Raw genomic sequence first — 27,814 nt, 5'->3', positions numbered from 1 at the left:
TTATCTGTGGACTCACCTGATTAGTCTAGCCAGAAGTAGAGTCATCTTAGTATGACTAACAAAAAAATTTGAAGCAGGTGAGCAACCATACTATTACAGAACGAAGTACACGTTGACCCCCAGAAAGCATGATTTCTTTAAACAGATAGATAATTGGTAAAAGATTAAAAAGGCAAGGATTTTCTTACATGGATCGTTTTATTGATCACAAAATGGATCCACTTGTAGGCAACAAAAAAATAGTTGCATCTACAATGATTCACAAAGCCAAACAACAGACACTTACAAAGTTGAAATCTTTTCCCATCGCAAGTACAACTGCAGCTTTTCCTCCTTGGGGGCTGAATCTCTTGTGGCCATTCAACTTGCAACATTAGTTTTATCAAAAAAAAACAATAAATACAACTACCTGCCGTGTTATGTACAAAAAACAGGAATGTCTCTGCCAAGCAACAAGCCCGCGGATCACCGAACTTCTTCCCCGCCTCCACGAGTAGCGTTCACAAGATACTCAGCACAGCCTTCGCACAGCGACGAACACGCACGCTATCCGTCTCACAAACTGCTAACTGGAGAAAAGAAATACTAAACCACGTTTCCCGGGGGCGCACGTATCACTGTCAAATGTTTGTGGCCCACTCGCGGGGCTCCGACTTAGTTCACACCTAAACACACACTGCAGGAAGACCGGAATGCAAATAAAAACTTTTTCAAAACCTTTTTTTATTTTATTTTCTAAATGAACTCTGCGACTAATTCTTAACCTTATATTTCCGAGGCTGAAACATAGCTGTGCTTTTTTTTTTTTTTTCCTTTCTGTCTTTGACATCTACGAGGAACTACGTCGTGAAACATTCTGTTTGAAAACATCCCAACAGAAAAAACTTTACTTCTCTACATCGGTCTAGCTTGCTGCTTCCACATTCTGGTCCGAGCATTTTCACAAAACCACTCAAAAGGCGAAGAAAATTAAGCCTATGCTATTATATCAAACACCACAACTCTTATTAGACACAACAAGAAAAATCTATTTTTTTCTTCACAAAAACTTCTGTAACAAAATAAACTTTTCATTTCATTGTCATTAATATGTTTTCCTTTTATATGTAAATTGTCCTTGCTACATTTGCAGGATTTTACTCCCACTAATAATGCACAAAACCTAGTTTTTTTTTTAAAAAACAATAGTTTTAGTCAGGCTTTTTTTTGCATTTGAGTTATGAGTATAGAACACATTATGATAAAAAATTCTGCACAGATAGTCACAAAAACTATGTTTACACAGACTAACATGTTTTCTTTTGGAACATTTACTACATCTGACAAAAAAAATAACCATACTTTATAAAACCACTGAGCTACAGACTTTAATTATACATAATTAAAAAAATTTTGTTGACTGACACTTTAGTACAAACTTAATTTATACAGTACAAATATATTTTGATTTGAAAAAACACCAACAATTTTTTTGTAACTTAATGTCATGCACAAACTAACAAAAGATAGTGCAGTTAAAGTACAGTATAAATACAGGTAAATTTTTTGGAAAGACTAGGTAAATAGAGGAAGAATGAACTAAGGACACTTAAAACCTGTCAATCTGCCCTAACTGGCCTTTAGTTCCATCTGTGATCGAGCAATTGGCTTGGACCGAGCGTGTGAGAACAGTCTCTTGCTATGACTCAGCCTCCAAACCACCTTAAATTATCAACTATTCATCCTAAAACTACTAACTACAAATCTTCATTCCAAACAACTACAATTTTTTTTTCCTAGCAACTACTTGATTTATATATTATAGTTTTCTTTTACACAAAAACCACATAAAACCAACACATTCGGACAGACACAACAGATAGTTTATCTTTTTTTTTTGTAACATTTTACATTTATCAACACAACAAAAACACATTTAATTTAGAAAAAACAGTACCTCAAAAATTATAATAGATTTTTTTTCTCATGTTAAAAACTAAGAACAAAGAGACATCAGACTTACGAACTAGAGACAAGGTGAACCCCTGTTGAAACTTGGATATCTCAATACAAGCACAACACTGCGCATTGTGAAAAAGCAGTACGGGTTACCCTAAAAAATATCAACAATTATTTATTCATCTAGCCTAGAGAAATAGAAGCAGCGAGCGATACCCAAGTTCCACGACTGGCAAGTTCATAAAACATGGAGACTATGCTATGTTAATTTGAAACCACACTGTATCTACACACTAAGGTCTAAGCTAAGACGCTTGCACCAACGTGGCATGGTGCTTGTTCCAAGGAAACCCCACCACAACCAATAAATTACAGTAGTAGTTAAATCTTCTTTTAGCTCCTAACATGAATATTTACAATGTCTTTTCCCACGTGTTTGGTGAGCAGTAATCTTGCTTCATGCGCACTTGGAAAAAAAAATGCACAATCATGGACTCCGTCTTTTAACGTGATCATTAAAAAATAGTTCTTTTACCATTTCACCATCAAATTCAGATGTACCAAAATAAACTAAATATATTACGTCATATAAGTTTTCAACAGCGTAAAATCTTACTTGAGTAATAATCCTCTTTTACAATTAAAAAATGCAACATTCACTACGGCTAAGTTAGTCAGTGGAACCCTCTTTGGTACCGTGTATTCTTGGAAAGAAATCAACATCTCGACAGTAAATATCTTGCTGCGTAGTTCATTTTTAACAAAATTATCTAATAACTTAAACATCATCTTTCCCTTCCAACTACATATAGCTACATAATAGTAGATGCCAGTTTCAGCATCTTTGCCTTCCGATCTTTTCTTGCTATGGTCTAATAGTCTCTCCACGAGCAAATAGGTACTTGTCTCTACAATTAAGAAACAGTTGTAAATAAAACATAAATAATAATGTAACAAATTTTTAAACTGAGCTAACATCTTATTGGCTATCAGAATTTAAAAAAGTGACACTAACATTACATCTGGCAAGCATGCACCTGCTATCTGCTCTAGGTGATAAAAAACCTGTGGCACATCCCGATTTCTACAACATTGAAAAAAGACCTAGAAGACCAATTTGGCTATGTAATTTGTTTTATAAGTATTTTTCCCTGTTTGAATATTTTGGAAAGGCACATAATATCTGAACAGAAAAGTATACTTTTTACAAACAAATTTACTCCTAAAACATGCAACTCCTTTTTCACAAGTGAATTATTCTGACTGTCCATGGCCATCTAAGAACAAACATTACTGTTTAGCTGAAAAATACTACACGTTAGCACTGCCTTCATCCATTGGAATGTAAAAAAAACCAGTTCATAGTGCCAGATAAAAAAAAAACCTTGTAATCCATGCATTCTGCTCAGTTTTAAAATTTTCTAATATGTATATGTACACATGCACTATCTCCCACTCCTCTTCTAGTTATAAGTCACACAAAAACATTTTGTAAGAACTTAACTGTATCAAAACAGCGAATGTTAATATGTAGCACCAACAGAAAGTAACAAACCTAACGCTTGAAACCAATTGCATTTTACACTTACATTTGACCTACATACCATTTCAGATGTACAAAAAAACAAGTACTTTTTAAAAGACACACTTTTTTAACTAGTGATGGAAAATGGAGCAACAGATATGCGAGAGTTGCAATCAACACCACGGAACATCTAACAACAGTATCAAAAAACAAATTGATCTAAAGGAATCATTGATCCTTACACATGATCATGCTTAATGCTGCATATTGAAAATTATGTTGAGAAGACACTCTTTTTGAGTGAACACTGTACCAATGGCTAGAAATCAAAATTACTTGGTAGGCACTGGTCTAAGTCACGTACATCCCGTCACGAAACTGGTTTTGTTGACATAATTTAGATGCTGCATGTGACATATTGTATCAAAAATATCTGGCGCTTTGGTGAAACTTATGTTCTACGAAAGCACCCCCCCTCTCCCACTGCAGTCAGTTCCGTGAACGTGCGACAGGGTGGAAACTAACAACAGACTCCACAAAACCACTGCTTGATATGTCGTAAACACTACTTGCAGTCTCCTATCTGTGATGCCTCAGCAGTTCGTTCAAACTTGCGGCTACGACATTCCAGGGATAAGAAACTTCTGGAAAATTTAATTTTGTCTGCTTTTTCAAGCTTCTATAAGCACACAGCCAACAACAACAAAAAAATATGAATTCTCATTTTACTGTTTTGTAATCCAACAGTAAATACAAAAATTGTAAGCAATTAAAAGAGTAAAACTATTTGCAGCTTTTGACGATTGGGAATTTTACAGTGTTAGTAGTTTGTAAAAAAACAATTACAAAACTTAAAATTAAAAAAAATGGTCAAAATCCAATAATTTGTAAAAAGGTTATTTTATAAAATGTATAAATTTGTGACTGGAAGAAATATTTTGCTCAAGTATCAATCATTTACACAACTGAGCATCGTGAAGGGAATTAGAAATATCTTTCTACTGTACAAAAACATGCAGTGGGAACATGAAATTTCCTTGAAACTCCAGAACTGCTTCCAACCTGCGTCAACAGTCATCGTGACAGTGCTGCTGGAAGCCGGGCCGTTTGGTCAACTTAAAATAATAATTGCTGCACTGTACAACTGTGTGAATTGTAGCAAAATAAATAACGTATGACTTTACAAATCTAAAAAACAACATCATAAAGCATTTTTTTTATCACAAACTATATGAAAACAATATGTAGACAGCTAAACAATTATTTTCACTAATGTAAAAAAATAATAAACTATACTTATTAGATATAATACACAACTGTAGGACAGGATGGTGGCAAGTCCTTGTGGATTCATCATTATTCCTAATCTTCAAAATATTCCTCGAACTTTGGTTTCCTTTGGTGTCTGAGGTTGGGAATCCTTTTTCGCTACAAAGGCTCTCCAAGATTCTGCACGTCGTCAACATTTCAGAAATTTGGTTTGAAATGGGCTTCTCCGTTAGAACCTGCAAGCACACACCTGGTAACACTTCAGGTCGGTTCCACTGTAAACCGAGTGATTCCACGGAGCGGCAGAGGTCTGGGGCGAGGGCGCCAACCCTGCCGAACTCACCTTGCACGCAGCCGTGCCTACTTTGGAGGCTGGCTCTGGGCGTACTGTTGGTACGTGTCGTCTGGCGAAGCGGCCGTGGAGACCGGCTCGGCGTCTGCTATTGGCATCGTGTGTATTATCGACGCACCAGCCCCGGGGTAGAATGAGTACGGGTGTGGACTTGCGATGTACTGCGAACAAGTGGCCAATCACCGTCAGCTCGAGAACATTGCAATACATCATTCTGCTATGGCACTGCTTTCTTCTTCTCATTTTCCTATCATTCTAGTGAAGATTGAGACCTGGTATGTACTTACTGCTTTTATGGGTATGTCAAAGTAAATGGCACATAAATCAAATAGTTTAATTCTCAATATATATTTGCTCTCTAAGCTGGTACTAATAACATTAATGGGTTACAAGATAACTATGTATGTAATTTACATACAGGAAAGTTTAAAGATCCATTAACTCCTATAAACAAATAAGACTATTCAACTTGTTAATGTAATTCTTGACACTGTTGTTAGCTAAATGCATGTCTGCTGTGAAACACTAACCACATGAGTTGCTACTAATAGATCTGGTTGACTTGGGGTAAATAAACTAGCCCTGAAAGCTTCTTGCTTTTCTCACCTCAGCTGTTGCAGAGTTTGCAGACTTGCAAGATGGCATAATAAATACCATTTTAAGTTTTTCAGACAGTGTAGTTACGCACTTTAAGAAATCTGTACAAATGTAAACATGAGATTGCCCTGTTAAGCGATTGTATAATAATGGTAACATAATTTTATAATAAATGCACATGTCAAATATGTAACAGGTATTAAGAAAAAGATGTTGAGGCACATCTTATAAAGTACATTTAACTCTACTTTCAAGTTAAGTCGAGCTTTGGCTACCCACTCGACTGTGTTCGAGTTTTCGAGTTTGAATTTCGTCCCATCCCTACCTCAAAAGCTCACTAATCGAACATATTTTCGGAGGCCCGAAGGCCAACGCACCCTCCTTCCGCCCCTCCAAAATGTGCGCCCTTTAAGGGTAGATTGGGAGTCTGCTTGCAGATCTGTATAGTCCAGAGCCCCGCCTTACTGAAGCTACCAGATCCAGAAAACATGTCCCCTCCACCACTACAGCACCCGCTGGGCTAGAAGAGTGGCTTCACAGGAACCTGGAGACTGAAATCCCCAGGTGGAGCCACATCCGGATAAGGGTTCAAGTCAGGTGCTTCCACAGCCCAGCAAACTAATTACCATGATATATATATATACACACACACACATTCCACTATATGTCCATTATATATTGATTATATCTAATACACTAATCGAACAGCGTTACTTCAAGGGGCGTGTATTATCCCTTTCTTATTATGAAATAATTTTTGTATTTGTATTGCAAATCAATTGGAAATAAACCGCTGATGTTTCTGAGGTATGAAAAGTAGTTTTGAGGTCCCCGAGAACCCACTCTCTAAGCACGTCGTTGAGCTCACTGTTGGAACACTCACTGAACCAGTCGTGCCGAGCTGCAACGCCGACATGTGTGTCGCAAGCTGCGGAATCATCTGGCCGTACTGAACCGAGCTGGGGTCCGCTGACGGCATCATCTGGAACACAACAGCCACACGCAATACTAACTCTCTCTTTCGAAGGATTTAATTTTATCAATTTTAAGTTAGCCAAACGTGTAAAATAAATACAATTTGAGGCGTAAGATAAACATACTGAAAGGTTTCATCTTACATAAACAAAAACATGGTTGTCTGTAAAGTCTGTTTACGGACGATAGTTTAACGTGACGTCATAACAAAACATTGATGAAATGATTACACACTTTTATGAATAAAATTGAAACATTTTTATTGAATTATCGCTATTTTGTATGGATACAAAGAAGGAGTGAAATGAAATCTATAATTTAATTGATAAATTTACTTTTATTTGCACTCATTAATTCAAATATGTTAATTACTTTAACGAACAGATTATTTTAACTATAACTTTTATACATGTTTGCTATTTAACTTCTTCCAATCTGTGTTATTCTGTTAAGGATAGGACAATGATAGGAAACGAATGGGAGTGTTTAAAGTTTAATGTGCCTCAAAAAAGTCAAATCGATGGTTGTTCCAATCGATTGGAAGAGAGATAGATGTGGCGCAAGCGTACAAAAGAGCCGAACGGGACAATGCGTGTAACGGGACACTTAAGTGCGTGCAGCCGTCGTTCATCGATTTATTAGACGTCACGTCAAAAAAGATTCTCTAATAAATATAAAAAACAAATCTGGCTCATTTCGCTGGAGTCGCATTAAATTGAGCACATGAGCAAAGGATATGTCAATATTCGAGCTCTAGCCCTTTGCTGCTGGAATTCCGATAAAGATATTGTGTATTCCTAAGAATGTTGCATCGATGACCACCAGTAAGTTTAATCTGACCTCTCTCACCACGTTGGGTTTTAAAAATTTCTTGGTATAATTTTAGCTTCTTCTGCCAGCCATACACTAAAAATTATGAACTAGTGGCTGTTAGTCCAAAGTCTGGCATGTATCCAAAAGCTTGCCCAATGGTGTCCTGATCACTAAACAGATCTTCATTTTTAAGTAATAACCATTAAATTCTTGAATTAGAAAAAAAAATTCAACGTGGTGAAAGATGGAATTGTAGCATTCAGCATTTTCAGATACTAGCAACTTTATTTGTATTTAAAAGTTTGTTTCTAAATTAACAGTCATTAAAACTCCTGTATTTAATGTCAGTTTAAAAAAATATTGGTTGTCTGTAAAGTTGGTTTACGGACGATAGTTTAACGTGACGTCATAACAAAACGTTGAAATAATTGCATACTTTTATGAATAAAATTGAATCATTTTAATTTTAATAATAAAAGAATAAATACTTGAAATTATACTAGTAATCAGATTTTTAAAATGCAAAAATAATTAACCTTTATTGCCTAAATTGTTGTTGTAATAAGCAAAGAAAACCACATTAACTTTTCACTTTAGCGGATAGACAAGCGCGAATCGTTCGGTTTGCGTCCGTCACCGTAGATGGCAGCACCGTAGGCAAATAATATTATTTTGTTTTTATAATACGATTTTATAACAAATACGCATCCTAAATACACCAAACTCATTTATAATGTGTTACAATATTTTTTAGAACATTGGGAAAAAGATCCCGGGTGTAATTTGAATTATTACGTGTAACTGTAAAACACCATTATTGGTTAAAAACATATTTGAATATTCAACATTACTTTTAAATAACCGTACCGATTGTGCTGAAAATCGGTGGACCATCGTTAAATTACATAATATTATTAATTCAAACGACGAAAACATGATTGAAAAGTCAAATCGATGGTTGTTCCAATCGAGTGGAAGAGAGATGCCACGCATGCGTACAATGAGCATAACAGGAGACATCCGTAGTGGGACAATGTGCATTACGGGACACTTTCTCGTGCGTGCAGCCGGCGTTCATCGATTTATTAGACGTCACGTCAAAAATTCTTTGTATAAAATCTCACACATTTTATACTCAGAATACTTGTATATATTCAAATGAAAAATAGAACTGACAGTGCCCCAACCCCCTCCCCCTTGCCAAACGACTGCCTTGAATTAAGCCCACCGCACACCGTACAATATTTTCTACTAGTTTGCTTACTAGAATGCTTACTGGTTTCTGTACTGTGTAGGCTACAAGCTGAAACACTAGATGCGCTACAAGTTTCTGCTGCACACTATTCTAGCTGCCTTACTAGTTTTGTTAAGAGAATATTCTCCACTACAAATTTTTATTATGATAATTCACATTTTTTTACTGCATACAAACAAGGCTCTTCTTTGAATGCATTTATTAAAACGAGGAGTCGGTCACTAGTCCACTTCTTTCCGTCCATGTTTATCAAGACATACGCGCTTAAAGGTGTAAACAACCCCTCATGCAGTTTTCGTTGAGTTCTGATTGGCCACTGAAATGTTGGATCACACCAAGCAACGAAAATAGGACACTGTCTATCACGCAAAACCCAGTAGCCCAGCTCATACAGCTGCTAGTATCCAGTTTGAATTCGAATGAAGAAACTGGTAGTGGAGCCGGTATGACTCCTAGCTTACAATATAGTAAGGAATATTGTACCGTGTGCGGCGGGCTTTATTTAGATGCACCCAGTAGAGCCAAAACCAAACTTCTGAACCTAGTGTTTCAGCTTGTAGCCTACACAGTACAGAAACCAGTAAGCATTCTAGTAAGCAAACTAGTAGAAAATATTGTGCAGTGTGCGGCGGGCTTTATATAGATGCACCCAGTAGAGCCTGGGTGCCCTGGAACGGGACTCACCTCGACCTGGGCCATGTGGGTGGCGGGCATGACGTACTGGGGCACGGGCCAGGGGGCGCCCGGCAGCGAGTAGCCCTGCACAGCCTGGGCTCCGAAGTGACGGCCGTACTGCGCCGCCAGCGCCGCCGGCAGCACGTGCTGGCTCGCCACGCCGTTCTGCGCCATGCCGCTCGGGTCGTAGCCCCCGCCCGGCTGGAACACCACCGACTGGGGCAGGGCAGGTGGAGGAGTCCACTCTCCCTCCGCACCATAGACCAGCGACGGGCCCAGACCTGTCCTCTACTGCAGCAGCCGCGTTTTGGTTTTGTTAAGATTTATAACACGTAAAGTATGTTTCAGAAATACCAATGGGGTATTGAAATTAATTATTGATTAAAAAAACCCGGCAGGATACAAAATAAACATGATAAAAAACATTAAAAATTTTTGATTTAATGGTGGTAATCAGGAGTACACTCGAGGCCACTTTGTAATCGGTAATTTGGGGGGGTTTTGTATCTTTCCAGTGACCGATCTGTATTATTATTATTACTACTACTACCGCCGCCATACGTAAAACTGTAAAGTAGTGAAATTAGAGACCGGGAAGTTTTGCGGATCCTTTTGGTTACCAGTTGTACTTCAAACTTTCTATGCATTAGCATTGCTTTGACGATACGTTCGTAACATTTCCGCCACTCCCCCTCCATGATTGCAGCTAGTTAACTACCAGCTAGCAGTAGCAGTAGAAGAGACAATCGCATCTATATACTCAAAAGGACAAGTACTGGAGTAAGTATGAAAGCAAACGTGGGTAGAGTATTCATAGTACTGTGAATTTTAACCCTGACAAAATTCATCCGCACAATTTCTGGGTATCTAGCATTAATTGATCAGAGTCCATGTTAAAATGCACCAGGAATAAAATGGCAAGTACGTAGTTTAGTGCTGGTTATCGCAGTCTGTGTCCATCGCTAGTCTATGGCAGCAGTGCTCGCCCCGCCCCCTCTCCCCCCCCCCCCCACCCCGGCGAACGGCTCACGGCCACTCACATCGTTCAGGTCCCGCCACATGCGCTGGTCCGGACTACTCTTGTACAGGCTGCGCTTCTTGTTGCCGCCGTCCGCAAACTTGACCAGCAGCGGCTCCTTGGAGCCGGGGATCATCTTGCCGTTCAGCATCGTGATGATGTGCTCGCACCTCTCCTTCGAGTCCATCCTGGAACGTGCCCACACCCACCGTGGCTTTAGCACACCATCTCGGTCATTTTGAACGTATGTATGTCATATCTATATTATTTTTCCTTCAATTGTTCTCTTAACACTTAATGATATGATTTTACCTTCATATATGTTTTGTGTGTTATGGTTCTTTAACCTTTGTTAGTGTTTTGTCTATATTGTTATTATCACTGCTAGTGTGTGGTACTCTTGCTCTCGTTTGCTGGCCATCTGTAGATGTTTTCCTCCTATGGAACCGACGGAGGTGGGAGTCCATACACTGGTAGTGATAACTGTGCTCTTGTTGTTACATGTAGTGCCCACCACTAAAGTCTGACTGTTGGTGGGCATGTGACAAATTCCAAATAAATAAATAAAAAAATAAATATAGAAAACCCGAATGATAAGACACACAAACCCACAGAAAACAAAGCCACAATCAGCTGCTGTTAAATAGACAGCACAAAGAATTCTATGAAAGGATTTAGTCAGAAAAAATATTAAAAGCTCACAGACACGGTGGAGTGATAACGATACAGTAAAAAAAAAAGAATGGCTGAACAAATATTCTGATTATTACAATGACTACACAGCACAGACAAAATAAGTAGGCTTCCAAGCACAAAAAGTTGCAACGTTTCGGGAACTGAGATCTGTTCCCGCCTGCGGGCTTCGGATAGGTGGTTGTCGAGTGAACAGGTGCTCAGACCACCCATCTCGCAGAGACAACCTTGGGGTTTCAATCCTGAGGCAACGAGCTGGTAAGTTTTCTCTGCGTACTCCTGTTTCCCCCACAAAACACATTCAATCATAGCTCCACTCGCATTGCTTCACCCATCATCATCTCTTATTGACCTCAAATGTTTACAAGACACTGTGCCATAATGCATTCATTCATTCATTCATTATTCAAGACTTTAAAAAGTGATTGGATAAATATGGAGCACTGAAGATATTAATCTGTGGGTTCTCCACAGTGGCAAAACTTCCATGCTTGAGCCTGGATTGCCTCTGAAAAGAGATATTCAGGTTTTTGGAAGTGTATCTAGCCTGAATATTTCTCTCGGTGTCCCAGCGGCTGTTTTTCTGCCGCTATTCCACCCTCACTGTGGTCGTTGTCTTGTGTGAACAGAACTATGTTGACCTTGTCTTTCTTGGGTGGGCCACAGAATATTGTTGTTAAATTACTACCGCTTGTAATTAAGTACATCAGAATACCTGTAATAATAATTTTCAAGGGGGCAAGTGAAAAATAAATTTTGCCTATACAGGGCATTTTTTTTATTGAAACATCAAACAAACTAAATGATTCATGAATTAATATCAAAGAAGGGTTATACCAAATTTGTTACCTATTTATAGAGACCGGAAAAATATTCGCGGATTCATTTCACAATAGGCTAAAATTCAAACATGTGTATATAATTCTGCTGGTTCTGCTATTGGCTCGCGGTTAAACTGGAGCTATCTGGGCCGATGAGAGACCATCGACCAAAGAAGCGTCGAATCACAAGCTACCCAGTGGAGACGCCTCGCAATTTAGTAACCCGATGAACACGCGTGTTTACTTGAGAAACGCAGAGGATAATGGAGGCTATCCTAGAGGTCATTGAATCCGTGAATGTTTCCGGTCCCTACCTATTTAATAACATTAAAATGGCTTTTACATAACAGACCATTGCCTACTACCTTGAAATTATTCGTAAACACAACACAGTTCAGACTGGACTCGCGACTGGGAGTCGGTGATCCAGCCGGCGCCTCACCTGGCGAAGCCGACGCCCTTGCTCTGGCCGCTGGTGTCTCGCAGCACCCTGGTGGACACCACCTGGCCGTACTTGTTGAGCAGCTGGTCCAGGTCAGTCTCCTTGAAGTTGAGCGGCAGGTTGGCGATGTACAGGTTGGTGGGGTCCTGCTCTTGTTGCTACGCACACGGGCCGGGCGGTCAGCCCGGGAACACTCTCTCGCATCCCCCGCGAGCTGAGCTCTCAGCCTACGCCAGCGGTTCTCAAAGTGTGCACTGGGGCACTCCAGAGATTCACAAATGAACACAGTTACTCTATTAAACCATTTCACCACAGCTACACCCATCTTTTTTTTTACGAACGCATCATTGCGTTAGTTGGCGATTCAACAGGCCCATGTTTCTCACAACACAAGTATGAATAAACTTGTGGTGTGTCTCGTTTTATTTTTTTTTTACTGCATTATTTAATTATTTTAATATTTGACTCAATTGTTAGAACATATTTCTTAGAAATTTTTTATGTAGTGTGCATCTAGAATTATTTGTAGATTTGAGAACCACTGGCCTAAGGAAAAGGTGGCATGCCTCTAGCCAGCGAGCGCAGTTGCAGAAATTTTAAATATCTAGCAAACCAGTTTGTAACTCGTTTGTTCTATTTTAGGATGGATCACTCACTCAGCATCTAGATAATGTTTGATTAAACTAATTCGTACAACCACTGCAAAATTTGTCGCTGCTGTAAAATTATTTTATTTTTTTTTATAAATAATTAGGAATCAGAGGTGCCAAAGCAAATTTAAGGTGTTACCCAGAATTATATAAAGAAATTAATTTTATGTCAGCGACAAATTTTTTACCCAATGAAGAAACCTGATTGTGCCATAGGGAATTAGTGGTCCTAAAACACTGAACTGTTTCCTATTAAAACCATTAACACATTTCATGTAGAATGGCAGTTTGCACATCACTCAGATTGTGAAAACCAAATGTCATCAACCATCTAAGTTTTAAATCTAAGCGTGGTTGATGGTTCATTAGATACACTTAAAGTGTGAACTGAGCCACATAAGTAGAACTGTTGGTTTTCTACATGTAAGTAGATATTAACTTCAGTTCTTGACAGCACATGATTTTGAAAGTTACTGGCAAATCAAATGTTAATGTTTGGAATGTACGTAGATGATTAATATTTAGTACTGTATCAACTCCGCTGTTTCTGGGGCCACATATTTTTAAGAATTCATTTATAAAATAATACCGAATATTTCCACAAGGAATAACCTTTTGCAGTATGAGATGTAGCCTTTAAGTAATTAAATTAAGGTGTTTAACAATTAAACATCTTAGCTCTCAGTATCAGGCATTTGGTAGAAAAAATTTCTTGAATGGAACAGTGCTGCCATCTTTGGTCACAGAAATCTCGAAAATATGGTGGATCCGCATGATTAACTGGATATATTAACTTTCACAAACATCGGAGGATGTACAGCGTATACGTGTGCCAAAGTTTAACTTTTATATAGTATAACTATTATTTAATACTATAATAGTTTATGTTGTAATCATAAAAAGAAATAATGACAGCTTAAAAATTACACATTTCAATTTTGACAATGCTTTGTTAACATTAAAGTAGAGAGAGTACGGCGTTCATCATTCGGTAGACACAAAATAAATTGTTAGCCTACATATATTTGACGCCATGTTAAATAAAAGAATTTAGAGATAAAATATTTTTACTGTTGATTCAGCTTGATAGGGTTACAGTTTGTAGGAAGTATTCACAGACTTATTTCAGTCATATATGCAAAAAAAAATACACGTAAATATACTTATTGTTATGAGTTTTCAAATGTTTTAGGTAACTTTTGTTTTACTGTATCTACCTGCAACTTTTAGTTTGAAATGATAGTGCCGCGTTCATAATGCTTTAGTGAACCAAATAAATGTTTCATATCTTTGATGCCATGTTTGTTAGTACATAATTTTCCTGACTAAAATTATAAGTATTTTCAAAGTAGTTGTTATAGCTTGCTAGGACTATTCAAGTTTATAAAATATATTACAGGACAGTTTTCTTTGGCACACCAATACCCTTAGTACATCCACTGATGTTAACGAAAGTTTGTGCGCTTGTGCCGCATGTGGATCCACCATCTTGATGACTTCGGCTCGTAGCTATAGCAGTCTCTGCATGCCTGCGCATTTGACTTACAACCTGTTAAACTCCTGTTGTGAAATGTGTGCTTATTTCATTGTATTTTGTGCATACTAAAATTTCACTATCAACATGCCTCTAAAAATGCAGGCGCTAATAATTCCGGTCCAGGGGGAAATGTCACAGGTTCAGCGCTGAGACATTTAAATACAGAGCGTTGTTCGACTAGCCCTTCAATAATACCAACTTGATAGAATCTGGCACGTACTTTTTTTTTCCTGTGAGCTCTGAACTTTTAATATACATTTATTGAATAACAGATATTTAATTGTACAAATATTTCAAAGAAAGAGTCATGTATTGCACATTGCTTGCAAATGATCTCACTTCTCATTCAAAACAAACCTGCAATTGTGAAGTAATTATTTGAACATTAAGAAGTTACCAAATTCAACTACTATAAGCAAGATACTATTTTTTAAGTAAAAAATTTCAAAACTAGTAACAAAGACAAGCAGCAAATCCCTCTTCAGAAAATTCTTAAGACTTAAATATTTGGACTTAATTAAGAGGGAAAATTTACTAAAAGGGTACAAATTTATGTATTTATAGGTCCAGTGCTAAATTTTGTAAATTTATTATACAATAAACTTTTTTAAGGGGGATTTTCTTAAAAAGGATTTACTGTTGTTATCTGACTTAGTAAAAAAAGCTAATTTTTCTTTCTTTAACTGAATATTAATTCTAAACTATTAAGATTTATATTTAGTAAATCCAAAGCTTCAATCAAAATCAGACATTTTTATGATAAATTTAAAACACAGTTTGAAACTTAATAAACTGAAATTTAAAACACACAATGAAAGAGAGACTGGAAAAACACACAATTTACAAGTGTCATGTTCACCACTACATGAAAAGAAGGTTAACGGATACTGAATAAATTTCGGAAAGAAGTGCAACTACACAAATAACAGAGAACAAAGAAGTAGACACAGAACAAGTTTTAGTTCTACAAGTAGCACTGGCTACAATAATTTTAATGGAGACATACCGAAGCAGCAACTCTCATATTTTATTTCACCTTTGATATAATATTATTGTGAAAACACACATAGCACAGAGAATCACAAGGCCACAAATTTATTTGAACACATATTGGGACACTAAGTAGGAAAGAACAGGTTGATATTATGGAACACAGAGTAACTACAATATATAGTTTTAATTTCACAAAACACAATGCACAGGTAAAGTTGAGACTCAACTCGAATACAGACTGTTAAAATCTACCCTGCTATCTGAGTCCAGCGTATTGGCGGCTAGCCCCACTTTAGTTGTACACAGAGTGTTTTCAGTGAGGATTATGATTTCATGCATGGTTATGCTAGACTTGATCCCAAACCAGAACTAAGAATTAGGCAAGTCATACGATATGCTAAAAAACACGCTTTTAGGTTTATCATAAACAATTAACAGTTTTATAAGTTAGTTATTATTAAAATTTAAAAAAAATTGTGTAAGAGTGTTGGGTTGACCACCCAATGAAGTGCAACTTATGAACTCAGCCTGTTAGTGGGGCATAGCATAGATCATTGCAATTTTTATTTTTTTTAATAATGATTTGGTGTTTAAAAGGCTCCCCAAATCTGGGGTGTACCTGAGTAGTAGCAGATAAGAGCAGATAAGCACACAAAGCTCGCTGGTGATTATAGCGTGGTATCTTCTCTAAGCACAAGGCTCTGAACTGGCATGCAGTCTTCTCGTCATGCACAGGGAAACTATGAGATTTGAATTGTATCATAATACTGTTTATTATCCGACCATAACGTATTCTTGAATGTTTTTCGTACACAGACACCGCAAATTTTTCAAATCATGTGGTCCTTCCTGAACCCCTGTCGACCGTGTGTGCGCTCGGGTACGCAGGGGCCTTAACCTCACATCGGCAGTGAGGCATTAGAGATGGGTAAACTCCGCATCAAAGTTCGAGGAAAGTGAGAAAGGACTTGGCCATGACCTATGGGGAGAAACTATCCCAGCATTTTCCTGGAGCACCTTCTGTGAAACTGAAATCAGGATAGATGGACCAGGGTTCTCTAGAAACGATACATAGTGACTTCACACCGAGTCAACTCGCTCTACAAGCTCATTCAAGACTGTAGTAGTAGTGCACATAATCTACATTGTAATTTTGTCTGCTGATCCACATCAGTTCCATTCGTATTAAATTGCTTCTCAGCATACAAGCAACAAAGTTTTTGAAGAAACTCAACTGCTCCAAGTGTTGGGATACAATAATGATCATCCAACAAAATGTACATTTGGATGCAAGAGCATTGAGTCACAACTGCTACACTTCTGATACTTGTACTGAGTAATTTGCGACCCCAAAAGTTTCAGCGGATTGCTTCCCCATAAACACATCACACAAAATTCTGTATTTGAATTGAGTTTCAGCATATTGAGCACTTGCTTGAATGTTTTGGGTTTACTATTTTTTACAAATCTATTCAAACAATTGCTTTCTAGCTTGAAATTTAGTCATTAAACAAGGATACACTTGAAGCTTCCCAGTAATACATATAGTTTGAAAATCAAAATAACTTTCGTTAGGGTATCTTTGCGAAGATTTTTTACAAGTTAAAAAAGTCATAATTTTTTTTTTTTTAAAAATGAAAAATATTAATTCTAACACCAAAACATTCCGTATCTGTCCATTATAACAACTGCTAAAAAATTTGTAACAAAAGCTTCTTAAAAATGTGATGGATTACCAACTGGATATTTTTTATGTGATAAATAATGCAAGAAAATAAGAACAAACATGGGGACACCAGACCAACACATGCTGTACCACATGCTCGAGAAACCCTGGTACTTATCAGAGGCAAAGATTTTCTGCCCATGTTTTATCCAGCTGCAGATAATCAACTACATTAATAATGCAGGAACTGACAGTATCTGCAACTTAACCTGGAAATTTCACTGAATAACAATGAAGTCAGGAGCCGAATAGATTGGGATGGTTTTCAGTTGCGATTCAGTTCGCCGCAGACAAACACGGCAACCCAAAACATTCAAAGAGCGGGCTCACACAGAAAAAGTGGTCGTTAAGGTTAAATAGTCACAGTAAGCTAAGTACTCTCCCTTGCTTTGTGGCATGCAACGTACAGTGGGCAGTCTACGGCTACGCGTCCACGAGATACCCACTTTCGCCATCTGCGCTTGTATGCCCTTGGCCTGTAGGGCCTTCACAGCCGCCTCCGCAGACACGGGGCTGTCGAAGTCGACGAAGCCATACCCTGCAACAGCCCGCAAGCGCGCCGCGTCACCGGCCGTGCTGCCCTCGCCACACAATTACAAACCAGCCTAACGTCTCTCTGCCGTCTGGACCATTAGACACAGTGAGGGGTGATGGAATAAGAATGTAGCATTGGCGGAATTAATGGACGGGAGTAACGGGAAGACCCCAAGAAAACCCACTGGGTCACTGCAACATCTGCCACTTTTCCTCCACTTGCAAAAAAAAATATGGAGTTTGTTCTCGCCAGGAATTGAACCCGGATTACTCAAGGTGGGAGACTTAATGATCTGACCTCTAAACACTGTAGCCCCCTCCACAACTTTACGGCAAGGTTATCGGGACTTGGTCCCCACAAAACTTAAGATATAACTTTGGAAATTGTTTGAAGTTTGTGTTTAAAAACTACTCCAACTATTATGCATAATCATTCAAAATAACTACCTATTTCTTCCTATAAAATATTTTATATTCCATGTCACACCGAAAGATCTGAATAATGATTCTAAAAATAATGTTACAAACGCAGACAGGACGGCGATGCAAGCCAGGTTTGGAGCTAGCTGGCGGCCACTGATGCCCGCGCTGTCCACTCACATAAGGCATGCCACGCGTGCCTGGATGCATTATAAGTGCCCTCCCTACCCCCTACCCCTTCCGACCCCCTCGCAACGCCACACCTCAGGCCATCGTCAATGACCCTTTTAGCGGCCGGGGAATACTACAGGTTTCCCAAGGCCGCCTCGAGGAGTGGTGTGAATGAGCGTCGCTGTTTCTGGGGTGTTTCGGGCGTCCGGTCGGCCCGACACGTCACAGACACTCTCGTTCCTTCGAGAAGGACGCCACGGGTATATAAGGGACGATGCCGGCCACTGTGAGAGCTCAAGAGTTCCACGAGAAAAGTTTAGCTTCAACCAGACTCGGGGTTTGCCTGGGAAATGTCCGGTGCAGTCTTTTATTTTATGCAAAATTAAATATAAGATTCATCGAACAAAACTTTCTCGGCCAATCTGCTGTGCCACAAAATACTTAGGATAAAAAAAATAAAGGTTTACAATTTTATTTATAATTGTGTAAGGGGACGGAGCACTGAAGCTACGGCGCCCTCTCGCGGGAGTCTGTGGCCCGCCATTCAAACACACGTCGTGTCAGTGGTGCAAATGCCAGGAAGGAGTGGTTAGGGATGCCATCAGACGGCAAAGGGAGCAAAGTCTGACCAGGCTTAAAGGGGCAAAGCCCTGATCCGACATAAAACTTGGTTATTACCTTTCCTATGTACAAGCACGCCATTTTGAAAGGGTACTAGGCAATATACTTTGGAATAACTGGAAATTTTTGGTCATGCTGTATCGAAAGGCCTAAATTATGGATGCAGGCATCAACGTCCTGCACTGAATACATTTTTTTTCCAATTAAATTATAAACAAAAAATCTTGCACACTGAATAATGCCTATCAAACAATTTTAAAACCATTTGCAATAATAATTTAATTGTTTTTAGGCACTGAAGTAAAATAGTTTTCCTCACAATTCGGTTATTTATACAGTTCAAAATACATTACCTTTACACTTATTTGTGTTTTTATCCAAAATTGCCTTCGTCGAGATTATTGTTCCATAACTGAAAAGAGAAAGAAAAAAACAAAGTTTCATTAGTCAATTACATAAATCTACAGGCTAATAATGAGTTTTGTTCTCCCTCTCTTTAACAAATTACTGTCTATCAATTTTCCAGGATTTAAATACATATGTTATCATTGAAGTGCTGTGTAGGTATACCAATAATAATAAATCAGTAATTAAATTATGTAAGTTAGATCAATGTTCATTCAATTAAACAAGGGCACAAATTAAACTGAATTTACAAGATTTAACAACCAAAACTAACATGTAGAACAGCTGACAAGGTTTCCATAGGTTATTACAAATAACGAAACTACAGGAATTGTAACGAAAGTCAAGAAAAAAATTTCCCAATTTGCCATTTGCATGTTTGCATAAAATATTACCATGGGACAAAAAAGTAGTTAGAAATTTTTTATTTAAAGGTCATTATAAAGTCATGGAATTGGTTCACCAGGTATTTGTGAAGGTTTGAAAAAACTATATATGAGTAAAGATTATAAGAATTTTCAGGTGGGTGACGAATAAACAAACACAGAAGACAAATAAGATACAGATGGACACAACAAATTGCAAACAAGAATTATTGCAACATTTGTACTTCTTTGCTGCACTTGCCATTGCACAATAACATGCTTAAAATGAGCATCAGGTTACTGATCCCATTCAGCAGGAAGCTAATGTTACAACAAAATCTATAATACGTTCTTTGGATGAGTCTTGCGAAGAGGAAGCCTGATTTAAAATATTTTTCTCTGAAACACACCATTCCCGGTTACACAGTAGGTCATAAATAAACCTCAACAACTGACAAAAAAAAGACGAATACACAAACACACAGAAAACATGCCAAAACCCACTAATGTCAAAATTTATATGCATAAACTGCACTCAGAATTCCTTTAATAAAAAATAGGTTTAAATAAAAATTATTATATAAACTTAAAGCAAAATGTCTTTCAACATAGACCCTAATAAAGTTATTATAAATCTATTGCATTGGTATGTCTGTACCATATGCCCTTTTCATTTGTATTTCATACCTAATTTTATTTAAAACCTTTTTAAGAAAATGTTAATATTACTACTATTATCTTATGACATAGGTATGTTGTAGCATAGCATAACTCCTGTTTCTGGTAGTAATAGCCCTTTAACAAAGAATGTGTTATGTTTTGATGTTTTCTTAAGGTTTCATAACTATTTTTCACTTATAATGCATAGGCACTTAAGATATTTTGTTTGTTCTTATTTTTGTTAATTATTATTAATTTGGTATAGGTTTTCCATAAAATTGAATGTATTTTTTTAGCACAACTTTTTTTTTTTGCTTGGTCAGTCAAAGTTAACATGTGTATTAATTATGTCTTTTACATTTTCAAAGCATCTTCTGGTTTACTATGCTGTAGAATTCTAAAAGCATAAAGAAAGATAGAAGTGCGTCATTCCAGCACCAGCAAGTTATCTTTCCGCCTCAAGTTAGTGTGTTGGGAACAACACCCAGCAAGTAGGCACATGGCTGCGCAGCAGTTGAAGTTTCGCTGGGTGCAGTCTCACCAGCCAATCAGGACAAACCATGCGGTTGTGTGATGTGAAGAACAAATTTTTCCATACGGTCATGTACCTGGTTCAGTATTGCGATTGGTCGGTTGACACACAGGGTTGCTTCCCTTTGTAAGAGATGGTAACTTAGTTGCACAGTTAACAGTCGCTTGATTGTCGCAGTCCGGAACATTTGAATGGTAACATGACGGGATACTTTAACACCTGCTGATCCGGGAGAGGTTCTATCATCAAGAGGTTCAGTCCATAACAAGAGTTTTGTGAGATAATGGGTTTGTTAGCTAACTCACTCAATATCCTCTAAAGAAAAGCTGGCATGTATATGGGGTATTTACTACCAACCTTAATATGTCCTTGACAAGAAACTAGCAAGAGGGAAAGAAAGCCTCTGAAGTACTGTTTACCTCTTCTTCAAGCCGTTAGGTCGGGAATAAAAAGCGGTTTGGTGGTACTTTGAGGAAAAGAAGCTTTGTCATTGGAGCATGTTTGCATCCAAGATTCAGGTTGGATTGATTGAAAGGTTAAAAGGTTACAGCCAGAGTTTTAGATAAAAAGTATGAAATGCAGGCCGGGAAAAAATTCTAAAGTATCCGAAGAGTATAAGAAGTAGCTGAAGATGAAGACTTCTCCATTCTCAGAAATAAGAGACCTGGTAATGAAGTTCTGCAATATCTGAAGTCAAGCAGCAGGGAAATTAAATTCCTCTTACTTTTCCCCAAAGACTTAGTGAATTAAATACCGGCATGCCTTCCGGTGCAGCAATTGTGTGGCTGTTCAGAATGTTATGTCGAATAGAAGGCATTCTCTCACCGATGAGATATTCGAAAATCTTTATTTACTGAAGCAAAACATTTGCCAGTATTATTAGTATCTAAAAATAAATGGAAACAACTGTATATAAATATAATATTGTCTGATCCATGTTTTTGTGAATTTGTATTTGTATCATTAATCTTTTTCACTTTATTTAGCATGTTTTCAATAAACAAAATTAACATAAATGCTTATCACTATGTAGTGTCGAGAATGTTTCAATGAGCAAGTTAAAATAGGTTTGTTAATGGCCATTCTTTATATAAATAAAAAATTTTCTCACTTGTAGTAATTTATGAACTATATAAAGACAAAACTCTGAATAAAACACAGTGGCGACCCTAGACTAGCCCGTTTTTTTTTCAGGGTCCTGATATTCTGGGGCACTACCCACTGGGGAATCTAAGGTGTCTACAATTACTATCAGATAAAAATGGGATTCAGGGGCCCTCAAAATTAATATTCCAAAATAATTAAGAGAAAACAGTTTTTAAATTAATGTTTTTAGGCCAAACTGGAACTTAATTTTATTTTCAATAATTGTTTTGCTAATTTATATTAAGAAATTTTTTTAAATTAGAATTTTAATAAATTACATTCATGTTTTGACCGCGAAAATATAATTAACTACCTCGTGTACCTACCCGTGTTTCTTTGTGGAAGTCTACAGACATAAGACTTTTGCATTGCTTGTTAATAGTAACATTAAAACAGTTAACATGAACAATGAGAAAATAAAATGAAATTGCATTGACAAACTATATGAATTAAAGTTAAAATAATAGTCTTTGCAGTATGTTTGCATTACTGCTGCTATGCAATTGTCCCATAGCTTTATAACTATATAATGTTTTTCAATTATTTCAGTCTTTGACAAATGTTTAAATAATTAAATACATATAAAAATTATTTGCTTATTATTTTTGTCTATTCTGAGTGGTCATTACCTGCTCAGTAAGTGCCTCATTATGAATGCAGATACTTAATTTTGTGAGTTAAGTATGCCTAGCCTAGCAAAAATGTGTGCATGTTTATTATATATATGTTCAGTGCAGGTGGAAATTTTATACGTAACAGTAAACTTATATATCTTGAGGTGTGTGTGTATCAATACCATCACCATCAAACACTGTGAAGTACAAAAGTACAGATTTTACTTCAATCGTTGTTTTCGTAGCTTATATATAAATAATTTAAAAGCGTATACAGTCTGAGAGAAATAATACATTACAAAGACAAGCTTTGTGCCAAAAACTGGTAAAAATAATTTTTAAAATTAAGTGCAAATCGAACTTCCATGAAACTTGAGAGTTCCTTTTTTTGATGAACTTCACTCCTGGGCTGATCCAGATTGATGGTCAGGGGAGGGCCAAATTAAATTTTCTAACACTATTTTAGAACATTTACAATTAAAATATTTAGTACATTTTATTTGCGGTTTAAAAAACATCCTATTAATCATAGCACTGCAGTAAAATAATACTTTAGTAAGTTTTGATAACAAAGTTCAGTGAGGGAGGGAGGGGGGGGAATTCCACTATCCCCCCCCCCTCTTTTTCGCTCTGATTGAACTGGAAATAGTTACTTTTTGTAGTGAAGTTTCCAAGGTTTGGTTAATAATGAATGAGGAACAAGATTTTTTTTTTTTGAGAAGTAATTTCATTTATCATGAAACTGTTTTTGAATTAGTATGTAATACGTAATTAAATAATACATATTTACATTTGAATAAAGATATTTGTGGCAATATATTTAAAAAATTTCCACACCAAAAAAAAATTGTATACACCCGTTATTTGTTTGATCACTGAATGTACAAAGTCCCCATACAAGTGTTGTATACAAGGGAGGGTGCGATAAATGTTAAAGAATACCAAACGTGAACTTTGTATGTACAAGTGAACCATTTGTACTGTGTTACAAAGAAAAAACCTTGTTTCAATAAAGTTGGATAAGAAGTACCGATAGTGAATTTTTTACGACGTGTCACAAATAGAACATTACTGTTTGAATCATCTGGGTTTTCACGAAGCGGCAAGGAGTCGTCCTTAATTCTTCCTCACCTAAAACTAACACCTTAATAACCCCTCACTTTCAGCACACACCCTCCCCTGAAGTGATGTCACAGGACTGGCAGGTTCCAGTGTTCACATCTTACTACATACACCACAGACACACAAAATATTAGTTACCTATTTAGTTGTAGAATCCCATGTATAATGAAACACAAACATGTGTCATTAAAAAACTTTAATTGTTCATTTTACTTTTAATAAATAAGAAAAACCCAGGGGCGTAGGAAAGAGGGGGGGGGGGGGGACAGGGGGGACGTGTCCCCCTGAACTTTTTGGGTGGAGGGGAATGTCCCCCCCAACTTTCTAGACCGTGATATTTTTATTTTATAATATTATTCTGCCCAACTTTATTTATAATTTCTTCACTCATCAAATTTTATCTTAAGGAAACAATAATAATTTTAACAGCGAAGTATCCAATGGTTGGATACAAAAACTGCTTAAAAAATGCTATTTTGCAATTTTAAAATCAAAATTTTCCGGGGGGTCACCCCCGGTCTCAGTAAGAGGGGAATGGGTTTACATGACATCCAAATCATTATTTGTCCCCCCCAACTTTATGAACACAGCTACGCCAATGGAAAAACCTCCCCTTTTAAATGGGTGCCATTCCAATTATGCCCCCCCACCCCGAGGAAAGTTCCTCTTCAAAAATATTAGGGCCCTGCAAATCCTAGGGCTGCCTCACTAAAAATGAGTTTATTTTCCCTTTTCTGTTCTCCACATCAGAGCTGTCACCCTCCGGGTTGAATTTCGACTACAGTTAAATTGAGATTTTTGATGTGACAACGTCTAATAAATCGAACGCAGGCTGCACACACGAAAAAGTGTCCCGTTATGCTTTGTCCCGTTACGCTCATTGTACGCTTGCGCCGTATCTATCTCTCTTCCACTCGATTGGAACAACATCGATTTGACTTTTTTGAGGGACATTAAACTTGAAACACTCCCATTCGTTTCCTACTTTTCCTATCATTGTCCTATACTTAACAGAATAACACAGATTGGAAGAAGTTAAATAGGAAACATGTATAAAAGTTATAGTTAAAATAATCTCTTCGTTAAAGTAATAACCATATTTGAATTAATGAGTGCAAATAAAAGTACATTTATCAATTAAATTGTAGATTTCATTTCGCTCCTTCTTTGTATCCATACAAAATAGTGGTAATTCATTAAAAATGATTCAATTTTATTCATAAAAGTATGCAATCATTTCATCAATGTTTTGTTATGACGTTGTCACAAACTATCGTCCGTAAACCGACTTTACAGACAACCAATTTTTTTTTTTTTTAATGCTTAGGTTTACCCTGACAGGACAAAAAATACACATCTACTGTTAATACAATTCATAGCAACCTTACATTGATCCTGTTCATGGTTGTAGCCACAGAAACATTTTCCGTATTGTGATTTTTTTTTTTCTTTGAGTTTTGCGGTTTGATATGTTTACTCTCTGGATGGGCCTGTGCTCCCAGCACTGAGCAGGTTTGTGAGGCGAGGTGCGGAAGCCCTGCCCCCCTTCGACCGACGGACCGGACCCCCCGGGGGCAACTGACCTCATGCACATGTTGACGAGGTCCTTGTCGGTGGTGTTCTGGTTGAGGCCGCGGATGTACAGGTTGGTCTTGCTGAGCTGCTCCCCGCCGGCCAGGCCCGGCTGGCCCGGGCCCAGGTTGTTGCTCAGGCTGGTGCTGTGGGTGCCGCTCTGTGAACCAGTGTTGGAACTTGAGCTGCTGTTCGTGTTGGAGGGGGAGGTCGCGGTGGGGACGCGCTGGGGGCCGTACTGCAACAAGCCGCCGCCACACGCCTCATCGCACCGCAAGCGTCGGGGCGGGAAGCCAAGCTCGGCGCTCCGCGACAAGCCACACAGCTACAGCACAACACAACACAGCTACAGCACAACACAACACACCGCAACACAACCTGTACAGTTGCACCGGGAGGGATCGCTTCAGTACGGAACGGGAACAGGAGTGATCAACGGGAACGTCGCACAGAGATGGCAGACTCACGTGTAGCAACATAAACCCGTACATAGTCCGTTCCGTATAACGTACCAAACAATTAGTGTGCCAAATGAAAAAAAAAAAAAAAAAAAAACTAACCCTGAATATATTTGGTTTAAACTAAAATAGTCATCTTAAGTTTTAAAATACCTAAGAGAACTTGCATTACAATGATTATATAACATATTCTCTTTCCAATACGTGAACAGACTCGGTACATAGCACAGCAGTAGAGCATACACTTGTTAACCTAAATGGATGTGGTTCAAATCTTGATGCTGGGAATTTTTTTTTTATTTTTTTAATAAAATTATATTATAATAATGTTGAATAAGCTCAATAAACATATACTTACTGTTATGATATGCATTTTAAAATGTTTGAGGTTAATATTTTAGCAATGCCATACAAGTTTAACTTATAACATATGCAGAAACTTTAAAGTATTGACTGTTTAATGAATTTTAACAAGTTGGACAGTATTTTAATAAACTTCCTTGTCGAACAGTTTATTCGCAACGTGAACAAAACATGAGAACATAAGATTTTGCTCGCTACCACGGTTAGATGTTTACACATTACTGGCAAGTACTGAAAGGCTCGCTCACTTTTATCTGCCCGAGTTTACTCTGACAGGACGAAAAGTACCAAGTCTGTCTGTGCCTGATGACAGGAACAGACTGCAGTTCCCGAATCGCAACTGTAGTGTATTGGAAAGCCTATTGTGTTCATTTATGGTGTCATCGTTGTGTTATTAGAATACCTGTTTTTATTTCATTGCTGGGTTCGCATGTGCGTGACTGTATTGTCTGCTGGATTTTTTTTTCCCCTCCAGATTATCTGTTTACTGTCACACAGGTTCCTCTGTCTGTCGCTGAGTTGTCCCAAGTTGTTTGTATTTACTGTTTTTAGCTTCCACTGTCTCATGGTTGTCAGTCCACTTTGTTCATCCATCCTGTGATGAATTTCTAATTCCTTTCGCATATTTTCCTGTGTTGTCTTCACATTTAACACTTGACATCAACTGATTTGGGCTGGTTTTCTGTGTTTTTTTTTTTTTTCCTCTTTCTGGGTCCGTCCTTCGGGTTTTTCTCTATGCCATATACTATTCAATCTAGCAATGGCGAATGTCCAAAATAATGATTCAATTCAATCTTCCCCAGTGAAATAATCATTCAAAGAACGTGCAAGTCAATTTCTAACAGAATTCATTGGAAACCTCACAAATTATATGGCTACGGTAAGTTTTTGTTTTTAAATTGTGGTGTTTGAAAGCTGTACACTAAGACATGGAGAGGGGACCAAACAACATTTGCCCCCCGACCCTGGTTCTCTCGACAGCACTGCCGGTGAGAAGCACAAAAAAACAAGCACTTAAAAGCAAATGACAGCAAAAAAGAAGATAGATAATACTTAATTGATCATGTAATGTTAAGAATTTTATGCCGAGCACAAATGTTTTTCGCAAACTAGCCAAGAGATAAAACAGTCATGGTTTAGTATTCAGAGTTTACACAACAGGAAATTAATTTCAAAATAAAAAAAAATAAAACTAATGTAATTGAAACCAAGTGATCTGCAAAAACAAGCTCTAAAATGCAACAGACTCATGTATTTCTCAGTAAATTGCTCTTACAATAACTGTTTTGGATTGTTTTATACATTTGTTTTCTTCTTAAGATAACAAGGACACTTGCTACTTGCTAGTTTGTTAGAAAACCCACCCCCAACTCTTAATGAGGCTACAAAAAATACAAGTCCTGGTAAAAGATGACTATGTACACTACAAATGTTTCATGTGATGCTGCAGTATTTGTTACAATGTTTTAGTAAATTAAAGTTAAATTTCTGAAATGTGAAATATTGTGTGCTGTATGTATGTGGCATTGCCAGCAAACCTTAATTATTTCAA

At 37.5% G+C, this 27,814-nt stretch overlaps 1 protein-coding gene across 8 annotated transcripts in view; it reads right to left on the bottom strand.

The window, feature by feature from the left end:
* Window positions 1-179: 179 nt before the first annotated feature.
* LOC134536923 (protein alan shepard) overlaps window positions 180-27,814 on the bottom strand; it is a 249,193-nt gene continuing 221,558 nt past the window's right edge. For 4 of the 8 annotated variants that reach the window (XM_063377010.1, XM_063377017.1, XM_063377011.1 and 1 more), the window contains 9 exons: window positions 25,453-25,679; window positions 19,379-19,437; window positions 17,687-17,817; window positions 12,374-12,531; window positions 10,440-10,605; window positions 9,409-9,615; window positions 6,565-6,663; window positions 5,076-5,245; window positions 180-4,968 (listed from right to left, as the gene is read on the bottom strand). In XM_063377010.1, the coding sequence (XP_063233080.1) occupies window positions 5,093-5,245; window positions 6,565-6,663; window positions 9,409-9,615; window positions 10,440-10,605; window positions 12,374-12,531; window positions 17,687-17,817; window positions 19,379-19,437; window positions 25,453-25,679 (1,200 nt within the window). In that variant the 3' untranslated portion in view covers window positions 180-4,968; window positions 5,076-5,092. Of the gene's footprint in view, window positions 4,983-5,075; window positions 5,246-6,564; window positions 6,664-9,408; window positions 9,616-10,439; window positions 10,606-12,373; window positions 12,532-17,686; window positions 17,818-19,378; window positions 19,438-25,452; window positions 25,680-27,814 lie in introns of all 8 variants that reach the window. The other 4 variants (XM_063377015.1, XM_063377018.1, XM_063377013.1 and 1 more) reach the window with 3 other exon arrangements.

The sequence above is a fragment of the Bacillus rossius genome, chromosome 11 (assembly GCF_032445375.1).
Source record: "Bacillus rossius redtenbacheri isolate Brsri chromosome 11, Brsri_v3, whole genome shotgun sequence".
In the NCBI taxonomy this organism is placed as follows: Eukaryota; Metazoa; Arthropoda; class Insecta; order Phasmatodea; family Bacillidae; genus Bacillus; species Bacillus rossius.
This window is presented reverse-complemented; position numbering and strand designations above follow the sequence as displayed.